Source organism: Sus scrofa, chromosome 6, assembly GCF_054392235.1.
Source record: "Sus scrofa isolate SSC_HxYL_T2T_F1_AM1 chromosome 6, Sscrofa_HxYL_maternal_Yorkshire_Landrace_v2.0, whole genome shotgun sequence".
NCBI classification, from domain to species: domain Eukaryota; kingdom Metazoa; phylum Chordata; class Mammalia; order Artiodactyla; family Suidae; genus Sus; species Sus scrofa.
Genome location: NC_139388.1, coordinates 21010813 through 21025824, shown reverse-complemented (window position 1 = coordinate 21025824; position 15012 = coordinate 21010813). Strand labels below are relative to the sequence as shown.

General features: G+C 51.3%; 1 protein-coding gene across 6 annotated transcripts in view; it reads right to left on the bottom strand.

The window, feature by feature from the left end:
• KATNB1 (katanin regulatory subunit B1) overlaps positions 1-14675 on the bottom strand; it is a 28950-nt gene extending 14275 nt beyond the window's left edge. Inside the window, exons 1-4 of one of the 6 annotated variants that reach the window (XM_021093935.2) lie at positions 14626-14675; positions 13234-13526; positions 7905-8035; positions 4845-4962 (exon numbers count right to left, since the gene is read on the bottom strand). In XM_021093935.2, coding sequence (XP_020949594.1) covers positions 4845-4962; positions 7905-8035; positions 13234-13273 — 289 coding nt within the window. In that variant the 5' untranslated portion in view covers positions 13274-13526; positions 14626-14675. Of the gene's footprint in view, positions 1-4844; positions 4963-7904; positions 8036-13233; positions 13527-13656; positions 14602-14625 lie in introns of those variants that run through there. The other 5 variants (XM_021093940.2, XM_021093937.2, XM_021093934.2 and 2 more) reach the window with 5 other exon arrangements.
• Between the last annotated feature and the right edge of the window lie 337 nt (positions 14676-15012).

Sequence of the window (15012 nt, the reverse complement as noted above, 5' to 3'; positions counted from 1 at the left end):
CTGCATTTGCATATATTAACAATGAAAGATCAGAAAGTAATTAGGGAAACAATCCCATTTACCATCACATCCAAAAATAAATAAATATACGAACTAGGAATAAACCTACCTAAAGGACAAAAGACCTGTACTCTGAAAACTATGATGCTGATGAAAGAAATCAAAGATGACATAAACAGATGGAAACATACACCATCCTCTTGGACTGGAAGAATCAACATCGTCAAAATGACTATACTACCCAAGGCAATCTATGGATTCAATGAAATCCCTATGAAATTACTAAAGGCATTTTTCACAGAACTAGAACAAAATATTTTAAAGTTTAGAAGCACAAAAAACCCAGAATAGTCAAAGTCATCCTGAGAAAGAAAAATGGAGCTGGAGTAATCAGGTTCCCTGACTTCAGACTATTCTGCAAAGTTTCAGTCATCAGAACAGTATGGTACTGACACAAAACAGAAATACAGATCAGGGGAACACAATGGAAAGCCTAGAATTAAACTCACATACCTATGGTCAACTAATCTATGTCAAAGGAGTAAGGAATGCACAATGGAGAAAAGACAGTTCCTTCACTAAGTGGGGCTGGGAAAACTAGACAGCTACATGTAAAAGAATGAAATTACAACACTTCCTAACACCATACACAAAAATAAACTCAAAATGGACCTAAATATAAGACTGAGTACTATTAAAACTCTTAGAGGAAAACAGGCTGACACTCTATGATATAAACCACAGTAATATCTTCTCGGATCCACCTCCTATAGTAATGACAATAAAAACAAACCAAAAAAATAAAATAAACAAATGGGACCTAATTAAACTTAAAAAGTTTTAGCACAGCAAAGCAAAGCCTAAACAAAACGAAAAGACAACCCATAGAGCAGGAGAAGATATTTACAAATGAAATGACTGACAAGGGATTAATCTCCAAAGTATACAAACCCCTCAATACCAAAAAAACAAACAACCCCATCAAAAAAACGGGCAGAAGATCTCAACAGAATTCTCCAAAGAAGACACAGAGATGGTCAAAAAGCAAATGAAAAGATGTTCAATATCACTAATTATTAGAGAAATGCAAATCAAAACTACTATGAGGTACTGCCTTACACCAGCCAGAATGGCCACTGTCCACAAGTCTACAAACAATAAATGCTAGAGAGGGTGTGGAGAAAAGGGAAGCCTCTTACACTATTGGGGTGAATGTAAATTGGTGCAACCACTATGGAAAAGAGTATGGAGATTCCTCAAAAAACTAAACACAAAATTACCATTTGATTCAGCAATCCCACTCCTTGACATCTACCCGGGGAAAACCAGGGCTCAAAAAGATACAGGTACCCCAATGTTCACTGCAACACTATATACCATAGCCAAGACAGGGAAGCAACAAATGTACATCAACAGAGGAATGCATAAAGACAATGTGTTACATATAGACAAGAGAATATTACTCAGCCATAAAAAGGAATGAAATAATGGCATTTGCAGCAACATGGATGGACCTAGAAAATATGCTAAGTGAAGTTAGTCAGACAGTGAGACACAATCGTCATATGCTATCACTTACATATGGAATCTAAAAAAAGTTTACAATGAACTTATTTGCAGAACAGAAACTGACTCAAACTTTGAAAAACGTATGGTTTCCAAAGGGGACATGCTGCAGTGGGAGAGGGATGGGCTGGGGGTTGGGATGGAAATATTGTAAAATTAGGTTGCGATGATGGTTGTACAACTATAATAAAATCCAGCGAATTTTTAAAAAGGGGGGGACAAGGAAAGTGACACATGGGGGTCTGACGCAGCAGAGTTCCCTGGGGAGGAGACAAGGGGCCCAGGATGACAGCTAGGCTGCAGGCCTGGGAGCTCCGAGGTCACTAGGACCTGGGTGACAGAGGCTCTGAGAAGAGACGCCTCAATGATGGCATGGGTTTGGGGGAACCAAAGGAGGCGGCTTACTCTTCTGGCAGAGAATTTGGGGATGGATTAGGAAAAGAGACACAGAAAACATGCAGATGTGAAAAAGACAGAACTACTATTAACTCCAGGAAAACAAAGTTATAAAAAGAAAAGAAATACATACAATCCACTCTGAAAAATATCAGTGTGGTCCTGATAATAAAAATCCTGAATATTTAAAAGGTGATTTGGACAAAAATAAACCAATGGGACCTAATCAAACTTACAAGCTTTTGCACAGCAAAGGAAACCATTTAAAAAAAACCGGAAAAGATGGAGTTCCCATCGTGGCTCAGCAGAAATGAATCTAACTAGCATCCATGAGGATGCAGGTTCGATCCCTGGCCTTGCTCAGTGGGTTAAGGATCCAGCATTGCCATGAGCTGTGGTGTAGGTTGCAGACGCAGCTCGGATCTGGTGTGGCTGTGGCTGTGGCGTAGGCTGGCAGCAACAGCTCTGATTGGACCCCTAGCCTGGGAACCTCCATATGCCGAGCGTGTAGCCCTAAAAAGACCTAAAAAAAAAAAAAAAAAAAAAAAACCTGCAGAATGGGAGAAAATAGTTGCAAGAGATCCAACAGACAACGGCTTGGGAGTTCCTGTTGTGGCACAGTGGTAATGAATCTGACCAGTATCCGTTAGGATGAGGGTTCAATCCCCGGCCTTGCTCAGTGGTTGCTGTGGCTGTGGCATAGGCTGGAAGCCGTAGCTCTGATTCAACCCCTAACTGGGAACTTCCATATGCCTCAGGTGCGGCCCTAAAAAGCAAAAACAAACAAACAAAAAAACAGACAAGGGCTTAATCTCCAAAATATACAAGCAAAGAAAAACAAACAACTCAATCAAAAAATGGACAGAAGACCTGAACAGGCATTTCTCCAAAGACCAAATTCAGATGGTCAAGAGGCACACTGAAAAAATGCTCATTACTACTAATTATTAGGGAAATGCAAATCAAAACCACCTCACACCAGTACTACCTCACACCAGTCAGAATGGCTATCATTAGTATGTCTACAAATAAATGCTGGAGACAGTGTGGAGAAAAGGGAACCCTCCTACACTGGTGGTAGGAGTGTACATTGGTACAACCATTATGGAAAATAGTATAGAAGCTCCTCAGAAAACTAAATATAAAACTACCACATTGGAGTTCCTGTCGTGGTGCAGTGGTTAATGAATCTGACTAGGAACCATGAGGTTGCGGGTTCGATCCCTGCCCTTGCTCAGTGGGTTAAGGATCCGGCATTGCCGTGAGCTGTGGTGTAGGTCGCAGACACGGCTCGGATCTGGCATTGCTGTGGCTCTGGTGTAGGCCAGGGGCTATGGCTCTGATCAATCCCTAGCCTGGGAACCACCAGCCCAAGAAATGGCAAAAAGACCAAAAAAAAAAAAAAAAAAAAACAACTACCACATGATCCAGCAATCCCACTTCTGGACATATATCTGGACATAACTGTTACTCGAAAAGACACATGCAGCCTTAGGTTCACGACAGCACTATTCACAATCACCAAGACATGGAAACAACCTAAATGTCCACTGACAGATAAATGGATTAAGATGTGGTACATGTACGCCATGGAATACTACTCAGCCATAAAAAAGAATGAATTAACGCCACTTGCAGCAACATGAATGCAGCTAGAGATTCACATTCTAAGCAACGTACGTCAGAAAGAGAAAGACAAATACCATATGATATCACTGATATGCAGAATCTAAAATATGGCACAGATGAACCTATCTATAGAACAGAAACAGACTCACAGACATGGAAAGCAGACTTGTGGTTCCCCAAGGGGAGAGGCAGGAAGTGGGATGGACAGGGAGTTGGGATTAGCAGATGCAAACTATTCCACTGAGAATGGATAGTCGATGAGGTCCTGCTGCATAACACAGGGAACTACATCCAATCACTTGTGACAGAACATAATGGAAGATAATATGGGGAAAAGAATGTGTATATATATATGACTGAGTCACTTTGCTATACAGCAGAAATTGACAGGACATTGTAAATCGACTATAAAGAAAAAATTTAAAATAAATAAAAGGTGATTCGGGGAGGATGGAGAGGAAATGTCGTGAGCGACAGAGTTAGGGGAAGCTCAGAGATAGCTCAATTCTTCTGCAGGAGGAAGGCACAGCTATTGCATAAAGCGTTTTTATTTCTTATTTATTTTTTCTTTTTTTTAAATGGCCACACCCATGGAACATGGAAGTTCCTGGACCAGGGGTCCTTTAAACCACCGTGCCTTCATGGAGACCTGAGCCACTGCAGTCAGATTCCTAACTCACTGCACCACAGCAGGAACCCCTATAAAGTGTTTTTAAAAAGAAAAGAAAGTGGAGTTCCCTGGTGGTCTCGCGGTTAAGGATCCAGTGTTGTCACTGCTGTGCAGCATAACTGATCCCTGGCTTGAGAACTTCCCCATGTTGCAGGTACCAAAAATAAAAAAAAAAAAGAAAAAAGAAAAGGAAGAAACTGCAGCATAACCATGTTCTTCTGAGAGGGGACCCCCGGGGTCAGGGCACACGGCCCCAGCTCACTGCACAGCCACCTCACACGTTTCTATGTCCTGCACGGTCCCCAGCAGCACTCGCTGTTCTTCCCAGTTCTGAATCCAGAGAGGCTCACCATCCAGAGTGTCCATCACTCAGACACCTACTGGACGCCCCCTCAGTGCCAGCATCCAGACAGCAACGCACGTCACTGCTGCCAGGATAATGGGGACGGGGTGGGGTGGAGTCAGTGCCCCAGGAGAGAAGCACCCGATCTGGTCAGGACAGGAAGGAAGCGGATGGACAGGAGAGCTGGGGACAAGCACTGCCACAGGCCTGCGTGTGGGGAAGGCGAGCGCGGACACCTACTTTTGGCAGCTTCCAGGTCCCAGACACGGATGGAGCCCGACTGAGAACCGGCCACAATGAGCTCCTCGGGGGTGTTGAGACGGACGCTCTCCACTGGGGACGTGTGACCCGTCAGGCTCTGTGGAGAGAGGGTGGCAGCTTCAGCACTCTGCATGGACAGGCCCCCAGCTGCTGCCCTGAACCCTGGGTCCCTGGGAGCCTGTCAAGCAGGGGGGGCTGTGCTCCCCGGAGCCTCCCCCAGCTGATGGGCTGAGCAGCTGTCTCCCTCAGCCTCTTGGCCGCTGGGACTAAAAGTGGGCCAGACCCCAGTCATGCTCCACCCACTGCCCACCCACTGTGCTCCAGCCAGGACCGGCACCTGCAGAAGTGGCCCTGGGCCCTTGGAGAGGAGCAGCTGATCCTTTGGTCCCAAGTCCAACCATCGCCCACTGGGCTAGACTGGGCTCCCACCTCCACTCCCTGCCCAGCCCCGCCCTCCGCAGAGGAGACCCCGGCCCACCCAAGGCCTGGGCAGCAGCACACATCCTGCCCCTCTGGAACGCCTGGATCCCTGGGGCGGCCCCCACTGGAGGACACAGCCACGTTCTCAGGCAGGGACTCTGGAAGCCAGAGGCCCTGGGAGTGACCCTGCTGGAAAACATGCACACTCCCACCCAATTCACATCAGACAGAGCAGGGCAGGGCTGAGCCCAGGGAGGAGGGCTGGGAGGTGCTGGCATTTCCAGCTTTCTGGAGAGGAGGCTAGAATCTGAAATCCAGTGTCTGTCAGTCCCCCTCCAGCGCTGGCCACCCAATGCACAGGGGTGAGCCCATCAGCACCTGCTAAGGCCATGTGCCCATGGGACTGCGGACCCTAGAGGAAAACTGCTCCTCAGCAGAACTGCCCAGCGGGCAGACAGTTACGAGCCTCTTGTCTGACTCCCCAGCATGACCAGCAGGAGGATAAGTGGGTACAGACCCCACACAAGGCAACTGGACAAAAATCTATCCTCATTTTGGAAAGGCACATTTCCGCACACCAGCCCCTGGAGGCTTACGCTGTGCACACTCAACACACACGAAACAACATGGACCCAAGGTCATTCCCCACGGTGAACCTTTCTGACAAGAGACTGGACACAATATAAATGCCCACGACAGGCAACTGGTGAGCTAAGCCTGCGGCCATCCACGGCCACCCGGGCAACGGATACCATTCGGCCACTGAAATGAATGAGGTGCCCTCCGGATGTGACAAAGACAAATCTCCGTGACACTCTAAGGTGAGGAAAGACACAGGACAGTAATATACTGTACGACGGCATTTGCATAAAGTAAGGAGGAGGGGACAGGGCATACGCATGCGCCTGCAAATGCATAAAACAATTCTGGAAGGACCCAGAGGTGTTGAGAGTCATGGCTGTCCCCAGGTAGGGACAGGGGGTCACAGAGTTTATCCTGGATCATTTGGATGCTGAGCCAAATGAGTTCACTCATACGTGAAAAACACACAAAAATACACGTGCATATGCACATACAGGTGCATAAACCTGAGGCGAGAAAGAACTTGGTGAGGCTGAGGCACCAAAAGGCCTGCTCTGAGGCGAGTGAGGGGACAGGCAGGGGACGAGGCCCACTGGGGGCCTGCGGGTGCCACCTGGTGTAAGCGGCTGAGTCTAGAGGCCAGACCCCATGCTGCTCACTGGGCTCCTTTGGGGGCGAGAGCATGGGGGGGTGACTTCAGGGGCATTTTGTGTCAACCTCTGTTGGTTCTTTTTCAACCAGTGTACGTTACTTTGACATCTGGGAGGGAGGGGGGAAATGCCACATTTGAGCCCTAAAAACCAAGTGAAACAAAAAATTTCAATTCTATTCTTAACCTGATCGCTATTCTGCCCTTCACCTTGGCCATGGTTCGGGTCGGATCTCAGCTGCCCGCTGGATCTCCCAAGGACACAGAGCTGATTAAGTTTCTACTAATAAATATCACCTCCCGCCCCTCTTATCTTTATCTGTACTTGGCCAAGAGTCGAAAGAATGATAATACCCCGTGCTGCAAGGTTGTGGGGCAAGAGGGCAGGCTTCTAGGCCTCGGGTGGGAATGTCGATTGATTTCTGGAGGGCAATTCGGCAATATGTTTTGAAAGCTTTTTAAAAAGCGCACACTCGCAGATTGAGTGTGACAATCTCGGATCCGATCAAAGATTTAGGGAGATGAGGCTGTTCCCTTCTGAGCAGAGCAGAAAATCGGGCAGTGGCCTCCCTGCTGGGAGCCAGCATCCCCACAATGGGACACCGCGAAGCCATTAAAAATCATGTAGTAAGAGGCTATTTGTTGATACAGGAAAATGCCCATGAGGATGTTATTTTAAAAAAACAGGTTACAGAAGAGTAAGACAGGATTCTGGAAATACAGAAACATACAAATATGTTTGTGTGTACACATAGGAGTGTTTGCACATGTACACACAGGGCACGAGTCCACACACACATTAACACGCACCTATCCGTATCAGCACCTAGAAGGGCACAGACCAAGTACCACCTGTAAGAGTCTTTGGATAATCAACGCATATGTAATTCATTTTTGTATTTCTTCCTCCTTATGCTCTCCTATTTGGAAAACAGTTCTGGGCGTTGAGTGCAGTTGTGTAACAGCGGAGAGTGCTATGAAAGAACCAGCTCTCTCACCAGCTCCAACCAGGGGCCTTCAAATCCTTTTCCGTGGGAGGAGGTGGGGAATGAATCCAAATAGCCCCACATGAATCTGACAGCGGGGGGATGGGCCAGTGGGCAGGGGAGGCTCAAGCTCGGGCCTGTGGGCTTCTTTTCGCTTTCTCACACAGGCTCCCTAGAGTTCTGCCCCGCGACCAGGCGACCCCCTGATTTCTGAGGACCAGCCACTGTCCCAGCCAGCCGCGCTGTCCTCGGCTTTCCTAAGCAGACGGCTGGGGGAGGGACTGAGGTGCTGGGTGCCCGAAAAGCAGCCCACTCCCAGCCCTAACCCTGCCCACAGCTGCCCCCAAGCCCCGCCCCGCCCCGCCCACAGCTCCCCGCCCCGCCCCGCCGGCCCAGCCTCACCATGATGCAGTTGGGCTTGTTGACAGACCACAGGTTGACCCGGCAGTCATCCCCGCCGGTGGCCAGCAGCCGGCCTGAGGCTTTGCCCAGCACCAGCGAGGACACATTGCTGGCGTGGGCCACGATCTCCTCTACACAGGAAAGAGCAGAGGGAAAAGGCAGTCAGAGGCCTGACGGACCACACGGAGGAGGGCTGCCCTCCCACTGGGCACCACCAGCCCTGGCATCTGTAGTCCCTGCAGCTCTCCTTTGGTGCCAGACACCCCTCATGAGCTGTGAGACAAGATGGGGCTGGGGTCTGAGATAGAAATGACTGTTTCTCAGTTTCCATCATTCTCATCCCACCCTTAGACCTCAGGGTTTTTTTCCCTTGTTTCCACATATCAACAGGTACTACTGCTGACTAGTCACCACATTCAATTTTTTAAAATGACTTGCTCTTTCTACTTAGCTCTGCCTTTTAGGCAATAATAGCCACATAATTACAAGTTCAATATGTTCATTACATTTTTTTCTGAGACGAAAAGAAAGATGAAAACAATTATTAAAATAAAAAACACTGACCTATGTGCCCCCAAAGTGCCTCTCAGCTGTTGCTCGCTGTTTCCGCTTGGGGGGACACACTTTCAGAACCATGCAACTGCAGACAAACTGTCCAAGGTGAGCTCAGCCAGAACAGCTTCAGAGTTACGGACCGGGTTCTAGTCTGAGCTCTGCTATTGCAGGCTGTGTGGCCTTAAACAAGTCACTCACCCTCTCTAGGCACTGAGCTCCTTGATGGGTAAATGGGGATAATAATAGTGCCTGGATCACCAGGCTGCTGAGGGTGTAGTGAGGACGGACCTGGGAGCTGCTGTGAGGGGGCTGAGTGCCCGTGGCTGCTAGGCAGGCTGAGGCCATAGAGCAGGCACTGGGCCCAGGGGGGTGGGCTGTGAGAGGGGAGCAGGAGGGAGCCGACTGGGGGGCCTGGATGTGAGGGCCAGCGAGACAGAATGGGAGGCAAGGTCACCACGGGCAGCCACGAGGGCCCGTGGCCTGGACTAGGGGGCTGCAGACCTAAGTCTCAGAGGGCATCACCAGGGCCCCAAGGCAACAAACCGTGGGCAAGGAACCAAGAGGCAGCCCAGGCCTCCAGCCACAGCCTGAGCAGCTCCTCCTGAGAACATGGAGGGAAGAAACAGGTCTCCTCACAGAGATGAGGGAAAACCCCAACACGCTGATGCCCCGAGGCAGGCAGCTGAGAGGCCAGACTGGGTGACTCCGAGGGATGACTCCAAGAGAGAGGGTGGCCCTGCAGAGGCCCCTCCTGCCTCCACCCAGCCTGTGGTCTCTGTGGCGCTGGCCTCAGACTGCAGGGAGGTTAGCAGACAGGGACCAGGAAGGCTGCTTCTCGGGCGGGATGGCTCACAGGGGCTGTCAGTACTGCCCAGGGGACCAGGCCTCAGGCTCAACCCCACCGACAACAGCCCAGGCACCCAGCCCTCACAGGATGAGTGCTGGCAGCAGGCCCAAATGTGACCTGGGGCCTCAGGGACCCCGCCCCTGGAGGCGAGAAAGCTGGGTCTCTCTCTGGTCCGCTCCTCAGCCACAGAGCCCCCTGTCCTCTGGACACGGTGGCACAGATGCCTAGGTGCTCTGGGGCTCGGGCTGCGGACACTTGTCTGTTCAAGGGCTTCTGCTGGGCTAAACTGGCTGCCCAGCCCAGAGAAAGCACAAACCACCCTCCCCCTGAGCACTGTGTGCCCGGCCCGGGGGCCCCCTCCTCTTCTCTGGATGCTCCCTGCACATGCCACCCTCTGTGTATGACCCACCTGGAGGCGTGACTGCCTGCCCACCCCAGCTCACACCCTTCCCAAGGAAAATTCTGGCTGGGCCGCACCACCCTGGGCCTCCTGGGAGCACTGCCACCCCGCTCTGTACCTCAGGACTTCTAACCCCTGGGGACAGCCATTCGTCCATAATGTACATTTTCCCAGGTGCCGCTCTAGGCCTGGCGCCGAGGGACGGTGGGGAGGGAGAGTGATTAGGTTCCTGTCTTCACTCTACGGCCTGATCAGATGGTTCCTGGGACAGCACCTAGCTGGAAGAACCACAAACTTGAGGGCGAGCAGAATTTGGAGGCTGGGCCCTTTTCTAGAAGGGCTCAGACCACTTCCCTGCAAGCAGCCTGACCAGGGGACTGAAAGGAGCTCCTTGAAGGACTAGGGAGGGCAGATGTGGGCACACCTCAGGCACCAGGCAGAGGAGGCCTTGGCACAGGGCACTGGCCCAAGAGCACCCCTTCTGGCCTGAAGGACCATACCCACCAATGGCCAGGACTGGGTACTGAATTTAAATGCCAACAAATAAAAAATCCTCACCGCATCTACTGGCAAGCCAGGCTGACAGCTGCTGCTCTACCCTGTGTCACAGGCCCACGCCAGCTGCCCGGGCTCAGGTGGCACAAGCTGGGCCCCACATCCCAGCCACTGCTGGGGGAACACAGCATTCTGGCCAGAGACACTGAGCACTGGCAGATGCTCAAACGGAAAGTGCGAAAGACTAGGCTTCACCCGGGCCTCATGCTGGCCAGACACCTTCTGATCCTCCCCAGATTCTTTTTTTTTTTGTTGTTGTTGTTGTTGTTGCTATTTCTTGGGCTGCTCCCGCGGCATATGGAGGTTCCCAGGCTAGGGGTCGAATCAGAGCTGTAGCCCCTGGCCTACACCAGAGCCACAGCAACTCGGGATCCGAGCCGCGTCTGCAACCTACACCACAGCTCACGGCAACACCGGATCGTTAACCCACTGAGCAAGGGCAGGGACCGAACCCGCAACCTCATGGTTCCTAGTCGGATTCGTTAACCACTGTGCCACGACGGGAACTCCCTCCCCAGATTCTAGAGCCACAAGGAGCCAGGGGTCATTCCGCCTTGGATTCTTCAGACAATTTATACCTGTGGAAACTGCTGTGCACATGAAACTGTCAGCAGATGCTCAATATGCCTGATCACATCACCTCCCACTTGAATGCTTTGATGGCTTGCTCTTGCCTTTCAGATAAAGCCAAAGCCTCAGAAGGGCCAGGGTCCTGTGGACATGTGTCCCTGAAGACTTGCCAGCCTATGGGGCACCACATTCTCCTCACTGCTATGTCGCTGCCCATGGCCTCCTTTGAGACCTTCCATCGCACCAAGCTTCCTGCCTCAGGGCCTTTGCACATGAGGCTCAGGCACAGCACTTCCCCATGCCCCACCCCCACATCTAGTTCACTGATTCAAAGCATTTGTTTCTGCTTAGAATCAGAAAAGGAGAAATGGCTGGGTGTGATTATCTCATTCCTGCCTATTGCTTTCCCCAGGCTCTGAGCCCCACAGCAGAGAGACCTTAGCTATTTTGCCCTCCCTCTGCCAGGTTCTCTCCTGGTTTCTCAGAAAAAACCAGCTGTTGAAGGTATAGACACATAACCCCAATAAATACTAAGCTGCTCTGTCCAAAGTGCACCCTCCTTGGCAGCCCGTAACAGGATTCTCCCAGAACCCTAGGGGCTGAGGAACAGTTTGCAAATGGCCCAATCCTCTTGTCATTTAAAATGAGGATGCCAAGGCCCAGGTTCTCAGAGTTAATAAGTGGAGAAGTCTTGTCCTGGCTTCTGAAAACAGCCCAAGGGCAGCTTACAGCAAAGGGTGACCTGTCTGGACACCAGATCTATACCATCCAGTTATTAAAGGTGGGGTACGGCCTGCAGAGGCACCCACATGCAGAGCTACAATTCTCAAAATACGATCTGGGGAATTCTGGGATCCTCAAGAGCCTTTCAGGGGATCTGAGAGAACAAAACAACTTTGATCATAAAACTAAGGTGGGGAGTTCCCGTCGTGGCGCAGTGGTTAACGAATCCGACTAGGAACCATGAGGTTGCGGGTTCGGTCCCTGCCCTTGCTCAGTGGGTTAATGATCCGGCGTTGCCGTGAGCTGTGGTGTAGGTTGCAGACGCGGCTCGGATCACGCGTTGCTGTGGCTCTGGCGTAGGCCGGTGGCTACAGCTCCGATTCAACCCCTAGCCTGGAACCTCCATATGCCGCGGGAGCGGCCCAAGAAATAGCAACAACAACAACAACAACAAAAGACAAAAAAAAAAAAAAAAAAAAAAAAAGACATTAAAAAAATAAAACTAAGGTGGAATTTGATTTTTACATTCTCATTTGCTCACAAGAATACAGCAGAGTTTCCCTGAAGATACATGACGTGATGGCATCATCACTAGGGGCATGTTTGTGCGTCCTTGTGCTTTAAAATGTCTCCGTATTGAATTTCTCACTGTGGTGCAGCAGGTTAAGGATCTGGCATTGCTGCCGCTGTGGCATAGGCTGCAGCTGCGGCTCAGATTTGATCCCTGGCCCAGGAACTTCCATCAGCTGCAGGTGTGGCCAAAAAAAGTCTCAGTTTTATTTTCACCATGGTAAACATTGATAGATGTAACTCCTATACACAAAAACTCTTTGGGGTCCTCAATAATTTTTAAGAGTATAAAGAGGTGCAGGGAGTTCCCGTGGTGGCGCAGTGGTTAACGAATCCGACTAGGAACCATGAGGTTGCGGGTTCGATCCCTGCCTTTGCTCAGTGGGTTAACGATCCGGCGTTGCCATGAGCTGTGGTGTAGGCTGCAGACGCGGCTCGGATCCCACGTTGCTGTGGCTCTGGTGTAGGCCGGTGGCTACAGCTCTGATTGGACCCCTAGCCTGGGAATCTCCATATGCCACGGGAGCGGCCCAAGAAATAGCAAAAAGACAAAAAAAAAAAAAAAAGAGTATAAAGAGGTCCTAAGATGAAAGACTTCAGAGCTGTCAGTATAGAGGAGTGGGGGTGGGTGGTTCCCGGGCTCAGGTACATTCGAGAGCCTATCATCAGCATCCCTCTGCCTACCTTCTCATCTCCACCCCCATCCCAAGAGGATCAGGGAGCCTGACTTGTAAGATGTCAGAAGATACTGAGAACACCTTTCAGGATTTCTTGCTCCATCCTGCCTGCCAGCCTAGCTGGAAATTCTGCTAAGTGCTTCCTTATGTTCATTTTCTCACTTGACTCTCACTCTAGAGAGGAGGTATGATTATCTCATTGTACAGACAGGAAACTGAGCCTCAGAGGTGAGGTCACCTGGCCAAAAGCACCCAGCTGAGAAGTGCCAAAATCATGATTTGCATCTTGGTCTATTTTACTTCAAAGCCTGGGAGTCTCCCCTGCGTCAAGAACAGGAGACAAGGCTGGGGGTTCAGGCCACCCAGAAACAAACGGCTAATAGGGTAATACTAGGGTGATGGGGGGAGAAAGAAAACAAGAACATCACTCACGCAGCTTCCAGGCCGTCTTGGTGACCACAGGGGTGGCCATCCTTCAGCTTGCAGGCACCCAAAGCTGCACCCACAAAACAGACTGCTTTCCTTGTGGGTGGGGGTGGATCCCCCCCAGATCCGCCAATCAAGTTGACAGGGAGTTTCCACACATCCAGGCAGAGGGAATGTCTGGTCTTCCAGGCCTGTACCACCTTGTGGTTTTAAAGCATCCACAGCAGCAGCCCGTGCGTGCCTGTTGGTATCCTGGGTCATGGAACATCAGGCTTGAGCCATTTCAGCTCAACACTAGGCTGGAACACAAACAGAGGTGATGGCTTGTTAGCAAACACTCAATGGGAATTCAGGGGGTCCCTAGGTTTGGAAAACTGGAGCTGCAGCTCCCTGGATCACCAAGGGCACTTGATAAAGACAGACACCCACCAAAGCCAAGGCCCGACTGCAAATTGTGTTTGAGGATCTGGATGGAGGGCACCTCAGGCAAGGTGACTTGGAACACAAGGAAAAAGGTCTATCCCAGAGGACAGATGATGGTGGAGGCTCTGTTCCAGGAGGCCGGCTGCCTAATGTGCAGGAGCCGCAGTGGGGCGGGGAAGACCACATGTCTGCAGTTCCCATAGATTTCTGGGAGTCACTGTTTCATCTGACGTATGGGAAGGGGGTGGAGTCACAGGCTAAGTTTAGGGGCTCACGAGGCACCCTAGAGATAGGTACTGAAGTCTTCTGTAGGGAGACCCTCAAAGAGGGCCCGTGGGATCTAATCTGTGTCAAGGTAACTACTGCAGGTGCCTGCACTTCTCAAGGGCAGTGCTGCGAACGAGGCTTCCAGGTGGGCATGAGTCGGAGTGACTCCTCAACTCTAAAAGGCGACCTCATGGAGCCTCCTACCTCCTTCCTCCAAACCTCTTCATGAACCATCTCCTCCCTGTCCCTTTTCGCCTGGGGTCCCCAGCGTTCACTCCTCCTCACTGCCGCCTGTGTCTCCCACGCGAGCACATCCTGTTTTGGCCTCTGCCCCGCCAGACCCTTTCCCCTCGCTATCAGTATCCCCATTCATTGACTCTCCCCTTCATAACCCCTCCTCCTGCAGACCTCCGGCTCTGCTTCCGGCCTCCCCGGTTGTCGTCTCTGGCCTCCACGCTGGTCCCGCCCCTCCCGAAACTGGGGCTGGTCCCTCCGCCTCGCCTAATCCTCCCACTCCTCTCGCTTGCGGGGAGCAGGCTCCAGCCTCCCTCCGCCCGGAGCCCTCTCCGCCGCAGCCTGGTCTGGCCCCGCCTGACTCGCCCCAGTCCAGGGCTCATCTTCCCCTCGCTTTCTCGTCCGCTCACCCACTCCACCTGCAGCTGCGGGTCCGGAGGCCGAGGTTCTGCTCCAAGCGCGACCCCTACTTACCTCCATCCCCTAGCCTGATTGGCTGCTGCTTGACAACCGACCCTCACAACAAAAACCTCCGGCTCAGAGCCCCGCCTTCCTCACCTCCCGCACCAATCAGCAGCCGCGAGCGATCCGCCTCTCTCCAGACTTGACCAATAGAAAAAGGCGCTTCTGCCGCTTTCCCTAAGTACCCGCCCTCTTTTCCTGACTTGGACTAATCACGAGGAAGGAGCGTTCAGGAGCCGCCCCTCTGCCTCAGTGAACCAATGCGAGCTGCAGTTTCCTTGGTTCCGCCTCTGCCTCAGGCTTACCCCTTCCTCCACTGTCCATCTCTTCCTCGAACTTCGAGACGCCTTCCAATGGCGGCTGCACCAATCGCTTTAGCAACCGCCCCAGATTGACCAA